Source organism: Tympanuchus pallidicinctus, unplaced genomic scaffold, assembly GCF_026119805.1.
Source record: "Tympanuchus pallidicinctus isolate F22 unplaced genomic scaffold, pur_lepc_1.0 scaffold1, whole genome shotgun sequence".
Lineage (NCBI taxonomy): Eukaryota > Metazoa > Chordata > Aves > Galliformes > Phasianidae > Tympanuchus > Tympanuchus pallidicinctus.
Window position 1 is genome coordinate 63,280,129 of NW_026294618.1, and position 16,559 is coordinate 63,296,687.

At 39.5% G+C, this 16,559-nt stretch overlaps 1 protein-coding gene across 5 annotated transcripts in view; it reads right to left on the minus strand.

The window, feature by feature from the left end:
• GRM1 (glutamate metabotropic receptor 1) overlaps nucleotides 1-16,559 on the minus strand; it is a 182,722-nt gene that overhangs the window by 11,915 nt on the left and 154,248 nt on the right. For 2 of the 5 annotated variants that reach the window (XM_052670902.1, XM_052670893.1), the window contains exon 9: nucleotides 734-772. The exons of the other annotated variants lie outside the window; for them this stretch is intronic. In XM_052670902.1, coding sequence (XP_052526862.1) covers nucleotides 734-772 — 39 coding nt within the window. The remainder of the gene's footprint in view (nucleotides 1-733; nucleotides 773-16,559) is intronic. 5 annotated transcript variants of the gene reach the window in all.

Here is a 16,559-nt window from a genome sequence, read left to right on the forward strand (position 1 = left end):
GATGAAAAAGGAATATCTGCCTTTCTCATTTTACCTACAGAAGCATCACCAAAATTTTTTTGGTGGAGTTTTTAATACACATTCAGCTTCTGTTTTTTTTCCTCCATGTCTCTTACTTTCACAGTCTGCTTTTTTGAATGTTTTGTTTGTTCTGAAGAGTTACTAGCTATCATTACATATGATTTCATTGCATGTGATTCATTTTTTCTCATTGGCACATTGATCTTTTTGAAGTAGACACAAAACAAAGTGTCCTAGCTACTCTATATGCCATGGTAGTTCCAAAAAGGATTGCAGATCACAGCTTTGGATATGAATGCAAGAAAATTTCCACTATATTTCTCCTTTCTCTTGCCCTGTAAAGTGGATGCAAGCTCTCATTTATCTTCCTCAGTGTCAGTAAATATATATATATATATATGTACACATGCGTGTGCTTTGACAGAAGTGTAAATTATTTTTGCACATGGAATGTATCAATGAACTTCTGCAAAAAAAAGTTGTCATTGTATTGCAAATAAAATGCAAATAAAAATCACCATTTTTCCCCATCAAACAAACAATTATCGTGCATGCTTGCCAGACTTCTGTTTACCTCAAACAGCAGATTCATGGATGGTATGTGCACGCACTACATACTCATTACAGCTGCTAATGAGCCAAAAAAGCCATTCTTCTCACCACATATTAAAGCACAGGAGCACAGTGTGATGTACACAGAACACATGCATACCCATTTTGGAGAGGTAGATGCCTTGAGATGACTTCTGAACTATTATGAATAAAACAAAAATAAGACATACTGCTGAGCAATTTTGTAAACCTCTAGAATAATTACATTCCTTACCAGGAATAATGATCTCTCTGAGATTTGACAATGTAAAAGCTATCATAATTTGGAACTTAGCTACTGTCCTCTCTCTTACACCCTATTTAAGTTACAGAGATTATTAAGCTTTTTATTAAATAGAACATCCAACATTTCTACAGAACTTTTCTTCACCTACTGTCAGAACAAGAACTTTCTACTGTCTTTGCTTGCTTTATAAAAAGTTACAAATTAGTAATTTATTCAGTCACGGGAGCTAATTTGACAAAATATGTAGCAATATGCAGTTGATTATATAAGAGGAAAATAAATTTCTGAACATACTCCACACACACAGATGCTGTAGAGGGCACACAACCACAGACAGCCTTGCTCAGAGATCTTGGAACAGGTGGAAAAGTGCTCTGGCTCTTTGTGAGACAAATGCACCTTACTAGCTGTTCTCCCTCAGATAGTGCCATATCCTGTTGCTTCTGGCTTCCTTAGCTGCATCCCTTGTTTCCCATCCCATTCTTCTTTTTATGCAGATATTTTCCCAGAGTCAGTCCACAGCATTTTGATCTCCATGCTATGGACATCTGTAAGCCTTGCTATGAAATTCTCATATGTGAAAGGAAGAAAGAAGTCTGTTTCCTTAGTCCAAAATACCTCCTAACCTTTAAACTATAGTGAAATCTTTGCTTTCCTGTGGCTGCAGATGTGCTCCTCAATCAAAATAAAAACAGATAATATATACAATGGCATGTAAGCCCCTAAATGCCTCAACCAGACTTGCATTCTGTGGGGGACTGCTTTTTAAAGTGTTGCCATATTCCATTAAAGCAGTGGTATGCCCTTTGCTCAAGTTCAAGGGAGATCCCCATATCAAGATATAAAGTATAAATGATATATACTCTACAGATAGCAGCTCTAAATCTCAAGATTCACACTTCAGTAGAATTTGGATTTATATTGAAATTTGGATTTATAGTGTTGTGGGAAATGTAGTGTATGTGTTAACTATAATTCAGTGAATTATTCTGCAATTATAAATCCTTGTTGGCTGCATAAGTAATAAATGCTTTTGTAGGATTCAGTTTGAAGTAACCTTGTAGATTTGCTTTGCCTGTCTAGTAGTATGAAACAACGCTCTCTTTACTTTTTTCATTCTACTTCTAATTATTATAATGTCTTAATCCTTCCTTCTCTATGTTTTGTAGGCAGCAATGGCATTTCACACACATTTATGCCATTACAAAAAATTAGATAGCCTGCCTATCTTCAAAAAGTGATGGTTAAAGGGCCTTTGGCAGCCATCTTCTAAACAATGTTTAATGCCTACTGAGCCAATAACACTTATTGATAGCCTGAGCCCAGAGGCAGGATGGATATTCTGTGTGTTTGAATGAGGAGTTGCCATACCAGAATGAAAATGTCTGAACAGCTTTCTGATGAAGTCCCAGGTGCAGCAACAGGGAGCCTGTCAGAGGAAGCAGGGTAGCAGTGCAGGGGCTTCCTGAAGGAAGAGGATTAATTGCTTTACTTTCTGTTCTTTGAAGCAGATAAATATTTCTAGCAAGTTAGTAAGAAATCAGGCTAGGAAATAGAGCTGCTGAAATCTGCAGTGAGGAAAGTAAAGGATCTGAGAGAAGAGTCACTCTTGCTACTATTTTTTCTCTAGTGTGTAAATCATACAGTGAAGTAAACCGCTGTGTCAGGATTGTAAGAAAGCATAAATTGCTCTCTGTAACATTTTCTACCTGAGTAGCTATCAAAAATTCAACTTCTGCCCTGGAATTACTCTTTCTGTCCATCCAGACTCACCAAATGGACTCTGAATGAATCTGTCTGGCATTGAAGGTGATATAAATGCAGGATTCTGTATTACCTACTGTCTGAAGTTGCAGTCTAAGATCTTCCATGCTAGATGTTGCCTGAGCTGTAAGAAAGGCTTTCGTATTTTCATAGTCAAAAACATAGGAAAGCATGGACTCAGGTTTTATGCAATCTAATATGAAACAACTGAGTATCAGTTACATTAGGAAGATAGCAAAGGAAGGGAACTTAAGAGAAGTGATAAGGGCATCATGCTGATACTTACACTGGCATGGTAACCTTGAAACATTTTTTAGTTTTTAGTAATTTATTTACAACCCCTAGCCTCAGTGCAGGAAGAGAAAAGCCCTGTGCCACCTGTCCTGTGGAAGATTAGTGCAGCTCCTGCTCCAGCATTCAGACTGCCTGCCCTCCTCATCCCCAGGAGCAGCTCAGCTCCAGCACAAACCTTCCAGCCTGCTGCTTCCTTCCTTGACCTCCTAGCAGCCTACAGGGTGACTGGGGAAGTAGAAGTACTCTGTATGTAGAATCTCATCAGTCAATGCTCAACAGAACATACATCCCAAATTCTCTCGTCTCTCTAGCTTCTTTCTCAGTAGGAGCATGTTCAACTTCTGATGTTTATATCCTTGAAAGTTCAGGTTTTATGTATGGTTGTCATGGCTGGATCAGAAGATATCATTTAAAAAAAGATGCAAGCCTATGTCCTTCTCCTGCAAAAAGAGGGCTTCAATTTCAATATCTTTTGTAGGAGGCAGGATCAGACAGAAGAGTTCTACAATGTATGTCATTAAAGCAATAGATGAAGTTGGGAAGATAGACAGGTTTTCAGTACAAATTAATTTTTAAAACACAAGGTTAGAAATAATTGCTCTGACTTTAACTTAATTATACTAATCAATTGGTCAGTGGCAGTTTTTGGAAAGAAATCATTAATTGCTGTGGAACAGAGAGAGCTGTAAGTAGAAGGGAGCTTATAGGGTCATTTGCCCTTGCCAAGCACAGTGAGACATGCAGGTAATTATTACCCACAGAGGACGGTGGAACAGGAGGGATCCTGCAGTGTGCTTTTTCTGAAGTGTGGGCATCTGCTGAAGAGGACAGAAAGGTCACTGGGCAGTCCCAGCAGGATGCTCAGAGCAACTCAATAGAGCTGCACTGTGGAGACACAGCTAAGGCTGCCCCTAATATCACTGCAGGCCAGTACAAGCCAGTTGTGTGCCCAGGAGGACATCCAGCTCCACCTGCCCCTCTGTGCCAGCACAGCCCTGGGTGCAATTGCTCAATGAACTGGCAGAGAATGATGGGGACAACTAATGTGGGTCACAACTGGGCCTAAAAAAGCAGGTTCTCTGCTACAGTTCACAGCAGCCAGGCACTTCTTGTGTAGGTGAAGGGGCAGTGTGGCATAAAGAAGGCTTTGGGTATCATTTCTGGCTTAGAATAGCTTAAAGCATTTGTGGATTTATAGGCTATGATAGCCCAAAGAAGCCACAGGTAAATCTCTTGGCTGTCCAGGATAGCAGCAGGAGGCATTTTTGAGGTAAGATACAAACCTAAAAGCTGAGCTGTATGTATAATTGAGGTCTTGGAGAACATGAAAAAGTAAAGGAGGACTGCTCACTGCCTGAGGACTGCTGATATCCCTGGGGCCAGTCTTCACATTCACTTGAACCCCTGCTGCACACCTGTGAGCCCAGCCTGTGCCTATACAAGCCTCTCAGAATCTCACAGATCTGCTGGCTTGTCCCTGAACTCCAGTAGCTTCAACCTGCTTCTGGGGCACAGAGGGTACAGTTCCAACATGCTTGACCTGCTCAACATGCTTCTCCTGCACACCGCTCATCAGTTCTAAATCTGTTCAAGGTAGATCAATTTAGGGAGTGGAGATTGTGCAGACACTGGGATTTGTGCTCTTTTTTTGTTGGTGGTAACGGCTGATTTGGGGATATCTTGCTGCTCGGCTTCTGGCTAGTTCACTGGCTTGGGGGATTTGAGATGGAGACACTAATGGGGAATAAGTTTCAGTTTCTGAGCAGTCCTCAATCCGGGGATATAAGGCTTGTAAGCCAGCCTGAAATGCCTAGACCAAATGACCTAAAACAATCTAGCTCGTGTCACAGAAAGAAATGGCCAAAAGAGAACTTGAAAAGGATGTTTTCTATGGAAGTGGAGTGAAAGCCTAACAAAAGCTTAAAGCAAGAAAGCAGCAAGAGCAGAAATTCCATGCTATAACACATTGCGGATAAGGAAAGATTTACAGTTTGCAAACACTCTGCTAGGTCAAAAAGAGAGGGATGTCCCAGCTGGAAGGCAGCTCACAGATGGGCATTTACACTGAGCTGTGATTCTCTGGGGAAACGTGGGACTGACCAAAGTGAAACTGCAAACAGCAGCAAGCCACTGACTAGCAAAAGCTGCCAGAATCAGATTGGGGGCACTTGTTTTGCTAGAGGTTAAGATCAGCTTTGACATCTCCAGCTGTGGTGCTGTAACAGAGCTGAGCTAATCTAACAGCTTGCTGCTGAAAGAGACAACCTGCACCCTGCTCCCCAAACCAGGGACAGCATGGACAGCCTCCCTGGTGCTGACATCAGTGTTTATCTGACCTCGAGGAGATTGAGCTGAAGGACAAAACACCACACAATGATTCGATGCTTTTTTTTTTCCTTTTCTGTAAGGTTAATTTTGCAAGCTGGAAGAAAAAAAAACACATCCTGCACATCACAAAGGAAGAGCTGCAGAGTAGAGAAGGGGAAACAGCTTAAGAAAAGATAGCTGAAGCAATAAGCTAGAGATGGTAAATTGTTTATAAAGCAGTTATAAGAATCCTGGAGCTTTTAGTTTTCAAGTGGGCTTTAAAGTGACAAATTGTGTGATTACTTCCAGCCTGCACAATTGTTTGCTGCTTATAGTGATTATGTCTTTTAACCTATGCTTGTCAGGTGTGGGAAGCTGAATGCCAGAGAACGTTTACGCTTTGAAGAATTACCTGACTTTTTATTTTAAAATTAAATGCCCTTTAACAACTCCAATGTGGAGATAGAATGTTCTATTGATACAATTTGCTTTCCTTTTCAGCCCACATTTAATGTTTCTTAGAATCCTGCGGGAAGATAAGAGGACATAAACCACTTTGTTGGCTACAATTATTAGTAATGCTTTGACAGTGAATGTCTGTTCTGCAGAATTTCAGCCTTGGGACTGGAAATCCCCCCCCAAAAACTGATAATGCTAATTTTGCCCATTTGGGGTTCAGATGACGCTGATCTAATAACAAGGAGAACATAAAAGAATATGATCAGACCTCTGCTTTGAATGTTAGCAGTAATTGGGGCAGATGGAAAACTGTTTTTCACCCATCTCCTGAAACACATATAACCTCACTGGCTAAAAAATAAATTTAAAAACAAAAAAAAAACAAAAAAACACACACACAACAAAATCAAGCAGGAAGCTTGAGATTTTGAAGAGATTTTGAAATTCCTCATTATTCTGTTTTCAAACTCCCAAAACACTAGACAAAAACAGAACAACTTTTTGTTCTCTTCAGAGAAAATAGCAGTGGCACAGGCATTTAGCAAATAATACATCCAGAATTTGGAACAGTCCACCAGGAGTCAGCCTCAGCTTTGCCACACACCATAACAAGTACCAATCTCTGCATCTCTATCTGTGATCAATGAACATAAGGATTGTAATTTTGGATGGCATTAAATGTTGGAGGAGGTCATACAGGCATTTATAAATAAATGTGTCTGCATTTCTGGAGTCTTTCATGGAAAATGAGCTTCTGCAGGTGGCTGGTTAATGTGCAATGTTCTGTAATAGCTGAAATTCAGATGTTGATAATAAGGCAAAAATGCGCGCAGGTTGTGGTCTCACAGAGGTTGGTGCAAATGGTAGATATTCATATATACTGCTAGGCATATGCAAGCTGAGACTGTTTGGCTTTTGTTTCAAAATCTTACAAAGAGTCCCATTTGTGAAAATTACTTGTAGCTCCAAGAGTACGACAGTGAGAGGGCTAACCTAGGCTAATGCTGGTGAGAATTTGTTTTCAAAACCATCCCTAGGATAGGGAATAGCCTTGGAGAGCATCCTAAATTTATAGAAACCATAGAATCCTTAGAGTTGGAAGGGATCTTTAAAGGTCATCTAGTCCATCTCCCCTGCAATGAACAGAGACATGTGCAGCTAGATCAGGTTGCCCAGGGCCTCATCCAGCCTCGCCTTGAAGGTCTCCAGGGATGGAGCATCCACCACATCTCTGGCACCTCATTACCCTCACTGTAAAAGGGATTACACAGACAACATAAGTCAGGATGGACAAATTTTTGTGCCTAGGTGACAATAGACATCCTGACAGATTTGCTCCCTAAGACATCAACTGACAAATCAATGTGTGGGCTTCCTCACATAGCACACAAAATGTATATACTCGTGTTTTCCACCAAGGGCTTCAAAGATGTTTCTCTAAAGAAACATAGAGCAATATAGAGACTAATATTATATAATCGATATTAAAACCTTCTCAGAACATTTTCTTTCTAATTGTGCAGAAGACCATTCATGCCTGACCTGGGAATTCTAGCTCTTTATCCGAGACACAGCATTGTTTCTCACTGGGGTTATGCCTCACCTATGAGCTACAAAGTTTTGCCAGAAATCAGGTGCTCTATCAGCAGGTGTCTGCAGCATCTCCAGTTTGGCTTGCAACACTTGATTACATGGGGTACCCCTGAGGTAAGGGGGTGTTCGCTGCAGGCAGGCATGAGCTTAGTAGACAAGTCAGAATGTGAGATAGCTTTCACATCAGTGAAAGATGTGACATACAAGATCACTGTCTTCTTTGGGACAGGCATTTATGTGTCCCCAAGCACGAAAAAGGATTAAATAAATTAGCATTTCACACTGGTGACTTTGCACCGAATTCTTAGTACGAATCGAGAATATCTTTCAGCCTACATTTTGACTTCAGAGAAAAAAAAAATAACACTGCTTTAAATGTATATAAGCATTTATAGTGCCTGTATGTCTTTATATCTTTACCTCATCCAGAGAATATCAGAGAGAGAAAATGCATCATTTGATACCTGAATTATTTTTCACCTCTAAATCAGCTCAGAGCTGTATGAAATTACAAGGCTCAGAGATCCCCACAGAATAAACACTTACAGAATACCGTGTTCATTCTTGCAAGTATCTGTACAGAAATTATTATGTGTTCATGAAATATCACACCTCTATTTGCTTCTGCTGACAGGAGGTGGATAACTGAAGCTCGTGGCTGACACATCACACCTTTGAAGGTATGAAGGAGGTAAAATGCAATTTCGACATAAAGATCTTACAGTAGCCTCTCAGAGACTTTTCATGTCAGTTCTTTATTCTGTTCCCATTAAAAAAAAAAAAAAAAGCTAAATTAAACAAATGAATGGTAATTGCACTTTTAAAATGCTATTTCAGACCTTCCAGTTGAATGCCTTTTCTCCTAAGCATGCTATTATGGAAGCTGGAATACAATGTAGGAAACGTAAGGAAATATCCAGGCTTTTAAGTACTTAACAGGATGTAGTCTTCAACACTTATTTATTTGACACTCCAGACAGGAAAAAATTCCCACCTTATTGTTCTCATAGAGAGAACTCTGATCAAAACAATGTGAGATAACGGTGCTAAACAGATAAATAGCATTTGCTTATACCTACAAGCTAAGACAATTGCTTTTATCACTCACTATTGAGTTGGTGGATTTTATTGCATCCTAACTGGATTGTTTTGACAGCAATTCAGAATAAAAATGCAATAAATAATATACACAAATTCAAAAATACAAGGAAATGTAATAAGTGATCCAGTCAAGCAAGAAATTAAATTACAAGTGGTGTTCCTACTCTTGGTTTTATGCCAAGAAAGATTCTAGCCCCCCTTAGGCTTTCTGCAGTAGCGTGTTTGCTGCCCTTACGTCAGGAAGAAGAGAAAGTGGTACATAACCATGAAGTTACCCTCTGACACGACTGGTTGTCTATGCATTGTTGTGTTTATGTATTGGGATTCATTGTAAGAGCTGTGTGGTGCTACAGCAATGCCCCAGAGTAAAACATTTTTATGATTCTGCATCCTGAGAGCAGCAAAAGAGGATAAGGAGCTTAGTTAGAAATTCTCCATTACTCCTTTGGTAAGAACCATCCAGACACCATTCCTTGTGTTTATTTCCTGGCAAAATCTCCTGGAAGAGCAGAGAATAGCCATGAAGAGACAGTGGCAAAAGTCCAGGAATAGAAAGTTCTGAGAAAGAGAGGAAATGATGTAGAATCTTACATAACAGCCCTTTCACCTAAAGGGAAACACTCAAAACTAGCGATGAAGAAGCAGCAGAAATACGGCTGGGTCTCAGAGTACAGGTACACTGCCCTGTACACTAATTCATTATTACGTGGGTTTCATCTGGAGGGGAGTAGCGTGGGGAGGAAAGACTATGCTCACCGCCCTTACTAGGGGGCTACTGAAGAACCTCATCTCAGCATTTCTATAATTTCCTTTCGATGTGGCCTTGGCTACCCTCTGATTGATCATAGGAGGGAAACCAGAGAAATGAGCCTAAACTGCCAGATGACTCGTGTTGCGTTTCATGTAAGCTTGTACTTCATGACAACTATCCCAGCAGCATCAGATACTTGATTGTGCTCTCGTCTTAGGAGTGAAATGTAATTGGCTATGCATGTGCTGGGATGATCTTTAGGTGGGCTAATTGACAAGAAAAACTTACAGCATCTTGTTTAGCATTTTCCTTTATTCCTCATTAGAAGAAGAAGAGAAATTATGTCTCCATACTGGTCATATTGCAAAAATACAAGCAGACTTGCATCTTGGTATATAATTTGGTGTACACATGTGTAATGTCTGGTTTTTAAATGAATATGATTTTTAGTATTTATTAAATCACTAGAAATAAAAAGTGTGGAAGTGACTCAGACTTATTTATCACCTATTTTATGCTTTTTCAGATTCTTATGACTGAGTTACATCATTTATATCACAGCAAATATAAATTTAAGTAGTGTCACACTATTAGCTATAATTGGATATCTCAAACTTAATGGACAATGCTGCAGTGAAGCTAGAAGATACAGCTGTTAGATTCTTAAGTTGCAAACTCCCTTACTTGGCATTTCTTTCCAATTCTTCCACATCAATTGTAAGAACCCCTTTGGAAATATGTAGTTGTCTTCTGGGAGCTTTAAATATTCACTTAAATCAATACGCTGACAAGGACTGAACAGCTTGACTGAGTTTGTTAAATTTGCTTATTTGAAATTCACATCACATCTATGAGAGAACAGAGTAAGAGCTGCTGTCTGTCACAGTGCTGTGTCCACAAAATCATTAATGTTTTAAACCTGGTAAATAGCCCAGCAAACTTGCCAACTGCTGAGAGATGCTTGCATTAAAACCTTCAGTCATCCCTGTGAGCATACAAGATGCTTTCCTCAAAAAAAAAAAAAAAACAAAAACAAAAAAAAAAAACATCAGAAAAGGACAAAGGAGTCAACTGCACACAGAATCTAGACAACCACTGGGAAGGGCTTCAGCAAGCAGAGATGGAGGGTGAGCTGGACAGCCCTTCCTCATGACATCCGTGGCAGCAGGGAACCAAATCAAAGCTGCCACTTCTGCATCTGCCCAGCAACAGGAGCATTTGCCTACTCTGGGCAGGGACACAGGGACAGATCAAGAGCACTGTGGTCATGATGCCCTGACATGGGGCTAGGGAACACACAGCCATGCATGCATGGCTGTGGACCAGCACCATACCCTGCACCTTTCACCAAAAGTGAGGCCTAGACTTTTATTGCTGGGTTATTGAGGAGATCAAGCATACAATGACAAATGAATAATTTAAATAGGCAACCCAACCTATTTTGTATTATTTTTTCCCCCACTATCTCCCCCTCTTCCCCCCCCCCCCCCCCCATTTAGTCTTTGCTCTATTTGCATCTAGCAGGAGATCACAACCTCTCTGCTGCTTCAAAAGTGTCTCATAAAGCCTTAACAGAACAGCTGTGCACACCACAAATTTAAAGCTGTTCTTGAAAGCGCCTTAAATTTAGTGTGTTCCAGAGTATGTTATGGTTAAAATAAATGGCATGTCATTATTGTGGATATCACAGTACTTGTGAAATTTGCTCACTGCATCAGTTTAATATTCTAAACTGTTAACAAGCTAGTCAGTTTTCTATTAGATTCAGTGATTGTCTCTATACTTATCTGGATGTGCCATAGGAAGATAAAACTACACCAGAGAAACCAACCTATACAACAAATATTTAAAGATAACTCTTACATGGTGCATACTATGTATTGCAGTTTAGGACTGAAAAAAATAAACCATATTGCAGACTTCTCAGATTGGGCTTATGTCCTGGAGTTTAGAAATATATTCTATTTCAAATGAGAAGATACAATGGCTATTATCAATTCTCCTTGCACTTTCCAATAAGCCATTTTTTTTACAGATCTTTTGATGCATTTTAACCAGAGTGAAATATTCTCTGCACAGCTGTGCCAAATTGAGATTGTTTTTGTTTGATTTCACAGAGGTCAGGACAAAACACATCACCTTCCCTGCATTAAAGTTTTTTTTTCATTTTCTGTTCCTACTTCTCTCCCTTATCCTCTTGCCTCCATAACCCCTTACTTAAGATACCTTATTGACTGCCTGGAGTAGTAACTTGAGAATGAGAAAAAAGAATACTCCCAGCCATCTCCTCCTATGATGAGACACTTGATTCGGAACAGAGAGGATGTAAAAAATCCGCACTGGTTTGACTGTAACTGAACATGTTGAACATTTACTCTTTGTTTCCAGAAGCTTCAACTCCTGTCATGCTGCACAGTACATTTGCTTCCTCCTACCACCATAAACAGTGAAACAAAGTGTCCTACCTTCTGACTGTAGTTATGCTAAGATTCCCCTTGCTGTTTGTCTGTGGGTGGCTTTGAAATAGAAGGAGGTGAAGTCCAAAAGCTTTTCTGGACCCTGTGTTGCCAAGCGAAGCGAGTCCCAGAAAAACATAGCATACCATCATAGCTTGCTCAAGATGAAATAGCAACTAAGCGAGTCATTTTAAAGAGAGAGAGTAATTTATGAACACCTGGAGACAATTTTATAACTAGCAGGAGAAAAAAGCAGATGGCTCCCTAAGCCCTGTTAAGGGAGCATATGTATTACTAGTGACAGCTGAGAAACTTGAATCCCAGCTAAATTTCACAGTCCACATAGAGAACGGATGAAGATCAGAAACAGAAAGTCAGGGACAACATAGTTGGAGATGTTGGGTTGCCTGACCCTTTTGTTGGAGAAAAATACAGTCCTTTTGAGAGACCTTTGGCTCAAGTCACTTTCCGAATACTGCTTAGAGAGCAACCTAGAGGCATGGACAGACAAAATGTCCAAAAAATAAATTAAAAATATGTGCTTAGAAGTATTTAAAAACAATCATTCATTTTTCAATGCAGGCAGTTGGAGGAAAAATAATTGAATGCAGATGTATTAAAGGTAGAAGGGGTATAGAGATGACTCAAACATTAATGCAAAGTCCTGACCACACAGTGAGTCTTTGCTACTTGGCTTTCCCTTCAACTCAAATTTTGCCAAGTCCTTACTTCTGTTGACTCAGAGTGCACTAAAATTCTGTCCAGACCTAGACTCTTAATAAAAAAATTTTAAACAACTTATACACAAAAACCAAAGCAATTGCTTTGCATTACCACCAAACTTCTAGCTAATTACCCACAGAGAACTTATTCCAATTCCCCCTTAGCAGGAAGTATGGGAAAGAGGTGAGTCTTGCTGCGCATTTCAAGCTCTATCTGAAGTGCATGTGTGGAGTATAGAAAAGCAATGCAAGACATCCTCCAGCCTCAAGCGTGCCAAACAGGGTCCACTTGAAGCAATAGCTAGAGAAGAGTGGAGAATTCTGAAGATTATCATCTTCAGTATCACTGGTTATTTTTTTCCACATGTAGACCAGAAAAAAGCACCACTTTCTTGTTGATTTATGTTGTAGAAGAGTGCTGCAGGCAATTATGGTGAAGATGTAGGGAATACACTTCCAACTGAGCTGCGCTAGATAGGTGGAGCTGCATCCCTCCTTAGTCCTCCCTCCTACATATCTGCCCTTGTTTCTTACAGGCACTTCATAGGAGTGCTGCTCTTCAGCATGATTGACCTTCACAGACCAAAGTAGTATTCATAGTCAGTGATCAATGATCACAGCAAGATCTACGTCAGAAAGTTACAGTCTCACAGCTGGAAAGGAGATGAAAAAGACTCTCCTAAAGAAATGCTATGTCATCATTCTATAACAGACAGTAGATGTTGTAATGTCACCAAGCAGCACACACCAGCAATAAATGCCCCCACACAGCTCCAATAAAAGCTGCAGAGATCACTCTATCTCTTCTGATGGAGCTGTTCCATTTTTAATAAATATTTAAATATTTATTTGACAAGTGGAAGAGACTGACAGTGTCTTAGTACTAAAAACATTCACTAGGGATCTCTCAGACCCAGATTCAAACTGTCTCACAGAATAATACAGAGCATATCTCTAGGGTTTGCATCAGGACTTTTTTCTGTTCTCCAGGACAACTGATGGTCAAGAAAAGAGAGAAAGGGGGAGATTTGCCCTGGAACAGTGAATGGTGCAGCTGTAGGACATTCACTTGAGTTCTGAAGGAGGTGCTCTTAATTTAACTGAGTACCTTAACAGTCTTAGTGACTGTTGTGGTACAATTCCCTCACAGTTTCTAATTTCTTCATCCTCATTTAGGGAAGAAAAAAAAAAAAAAAAAAAAATATTTCTGGCATGAAGAACATCCTTCCTGTCAAAATCCAATTCTCTGAAATGCTTTAAGGGGCCAGAATTTTCTGATGGAAAACGTACCCCATGGAAACTTCCTAGCCACCTCTGTTTAAAACAGTGCTGTCTGTAACTGCTCACAATTCAACTCAACCAAACAAGAGAGTTCATACCTTCATGACTGCAGACAGCATTTTAGAGTGCCTCAAATAAGGAAAAGCAAAGTACTTTCTTATTTAAGTTGAAGATCAATGTTACTGAACATCTTCATTGGAACTGCATTTGTAGTTCAGCTGAGATAGCCAATTTTCAGAAGGATATTCTGACCTCTGTATCAGCATTAGGTGCAGTGGGGAGTTTTCTATTGATTAATAGATCCCATGCTAATAGACTTGGTTAAATTCTTCTGTTATATTTCAGGAAGGAAAAAGGAAAAGCTGGTTGGTTTCCTGCGCATCCAAAGTTACACTAGCTAAGCTAATTGCACAACGTTGCAGGCAAGTACAAGGTTTATATCAGTTTGACTTGCCCCTGCAAACTGAAACTGGTTTCCAATTTTAAAGTTAACTCAATTTAAATCCATACCTGCACACTATTTTAACGTAAATGAATGTGCTTTTCTATTCAGAGGGAGGAATTGGAATTCACTGGATAAGCAGACAAGATCAGTCCAAACAGGAAAAGAGGGATGAAAATTAAAAAGTAGAAAAACTAGCTGGTATGCAAAAGAACAGATGACAAGAAAACAGAAAAGAAAACAGCTGGAAAACAGATGATCTGAGTGAAACACTGCCTGCCACTTACAGAGAGGGACATATGGCCATAGGGAAGGCCAATTACAAAATAAAGAAGCCTAACAACAAACAATTAATTTAAATTATTGAGAGAAAACTGGAAAATTAATCTCAAGTTTTGTCAGATAATGAAAGACACGAAAAATTTTCCTGAAGACTGCTCCTGTTGGTATTTTCAATTGTTTCAAGTCCAATTTCAGGAAGGATGCAAACATATATTTGAGTTGGCTAGATGCTTACAAACTTCTAGCAAGTTGGTTTTCTCAGTATTTTTTTGCTTGGCACAGGAGCTGGACCCTAGACATCAGACAAAAATAAAACTCAAAGTAAATAATTGTTGGGTTTTTAGTCTTTAAAAATCTGTGGGCTTCCTGGCTATATATCATTCACACAGGCTCAACAGAGGTCAAGAAATGCTTGCTAAAATTATGCAACAAATATTTTTCCTAAAAGCTCAGGTAAGCTCTGTTGTTTTATAAAAGTGACAATGATGAATGGAAGCTGGTTTTTTTTAAAGAGGGAGAAATGTTTTCTCGTGTTGCAAACTGGATTCTAAAGTACAGTATCTCTGTATTTTTTAAAGCATAGTTTTCTTACAGGAAGGTAGAAGAACAGTGAGCACAATAAAGAATAATGAAGAATTAGTTACTAAGACAATCATAATGTAAAATACTCAATAGATTTTTTTGTCAGACATGCTTTAAAGATAGCAGCAGCCAGAGACTACACTGCAGACACACCACCCTAGTTTCTTACAGACGTGTTAAGACCCAATCCAGTGTTCACAGAATGAGAGGAAAGTAGATGAAGCTTCATCTGAGCAAGGAAATCAAGCTAATGAACTAGAGGTTTTTGGCAGTCTACCATAAAAGGGAGTCTGTTTACTTGCAAGGGGATCCCTCACAACTCAATTCCTCAATTCCATGGAACAGTGAGTTGTGTATTTGGGTTACATATGTACTCATTAGTTTCTTTGCCATTATCTTGTCTGTTTTGTATGGTATTGCCTTCAGCCTTGCCCTTCCATCTCCAGAACATGCATGTAATCAATGAATACACAGATGTTATAATAAAGATATATACAGGAAAGTTAGGCTAAACAAGTTATCACACTAAAGAAGAATGGATGGAAAGCTTACCCTTATACTGAGCTCACTGAGAAGTCTGTAAGAGAAGCAATCTCCAGAAGAGATCCTTCCCCACTGGTAGTCAGCTCTTAAATGGGGTCTAGGAGAGGTAGAGGCAGGCTCCACCCCTTCCGCTAGCGCAGGAGAATTGTCTTCACCTGTGCTCCCAGGGCTGACTCATTGCTTGCCTCCAGTGGTCAATCAGAGGTTCAGGCCATAATTCAGCAGTTCCCATACAAACATGCAAAAATCATTCTTATGCAAACAAAATCAAAACCAGTGCATGCCACTCAGAGAAACCTACAAATCCCAAAGAGATGGAAATTAACTGAATTTATGTGGACTTCACTGGTTCTTTATTATTTTGATATTTATTTTAAATTATGAGGGGAAAAAACCTAAGTTCATGTTTAGCCCTGTTGTGCTTCTTTAAAGATGAAAGTGGGGTAAGATCATAAAAAGCATAAACATTGAGACTGCTGCTCACAGGAAGATGCTGGAAGTGACAGTTGTCTCTTTCCCTCTGCTGCAGTTTGGCTGTTTTCAATTTTTAGCAAGAGGAATAACAAGCTTAACAGATGTGAATGCGAACCCATATTCACCATTAGTGCAACTTTTCACACAAACACTGGGTTTGGGAACATGGACAAGTTTACACTGCTGATGATTAAGAGACTTGCTCATAATTCTGAGTATTAAATAAAGCACAGGAATATTATGAAGGGTGCTTTTGGATGACAATCAAGTGGACTATAACAAAACACTACCTTACAAACCAATGTTCAAACTTCAGCTTTCACACACAAACCTTAGTGGTCTCAGACAACTGCACATGATTTACAGCCACTCAGACACAGATTTCTGGTTTCCTTTCCTAAAAGGCAGCACTTGCACCTTGGTTTGGAGAACAGTGCAGAGCAACTGTAGCGGTTTGAGTCCCCCTTACATATAGGGAGAGATAGAAGGAGATGAATTTGGAAATTAATTACTTTTCCACTGCCTGCCCTGTCCTAGAGGTAGAGGGAGTTGTATACAGGGCTGCCTTTAGAACAGTGAAGAAAATAAGAAGCAACATATCAACATCCACCCAAAATTTAGATATAAAGGATAATTTCTACCTTTTCTG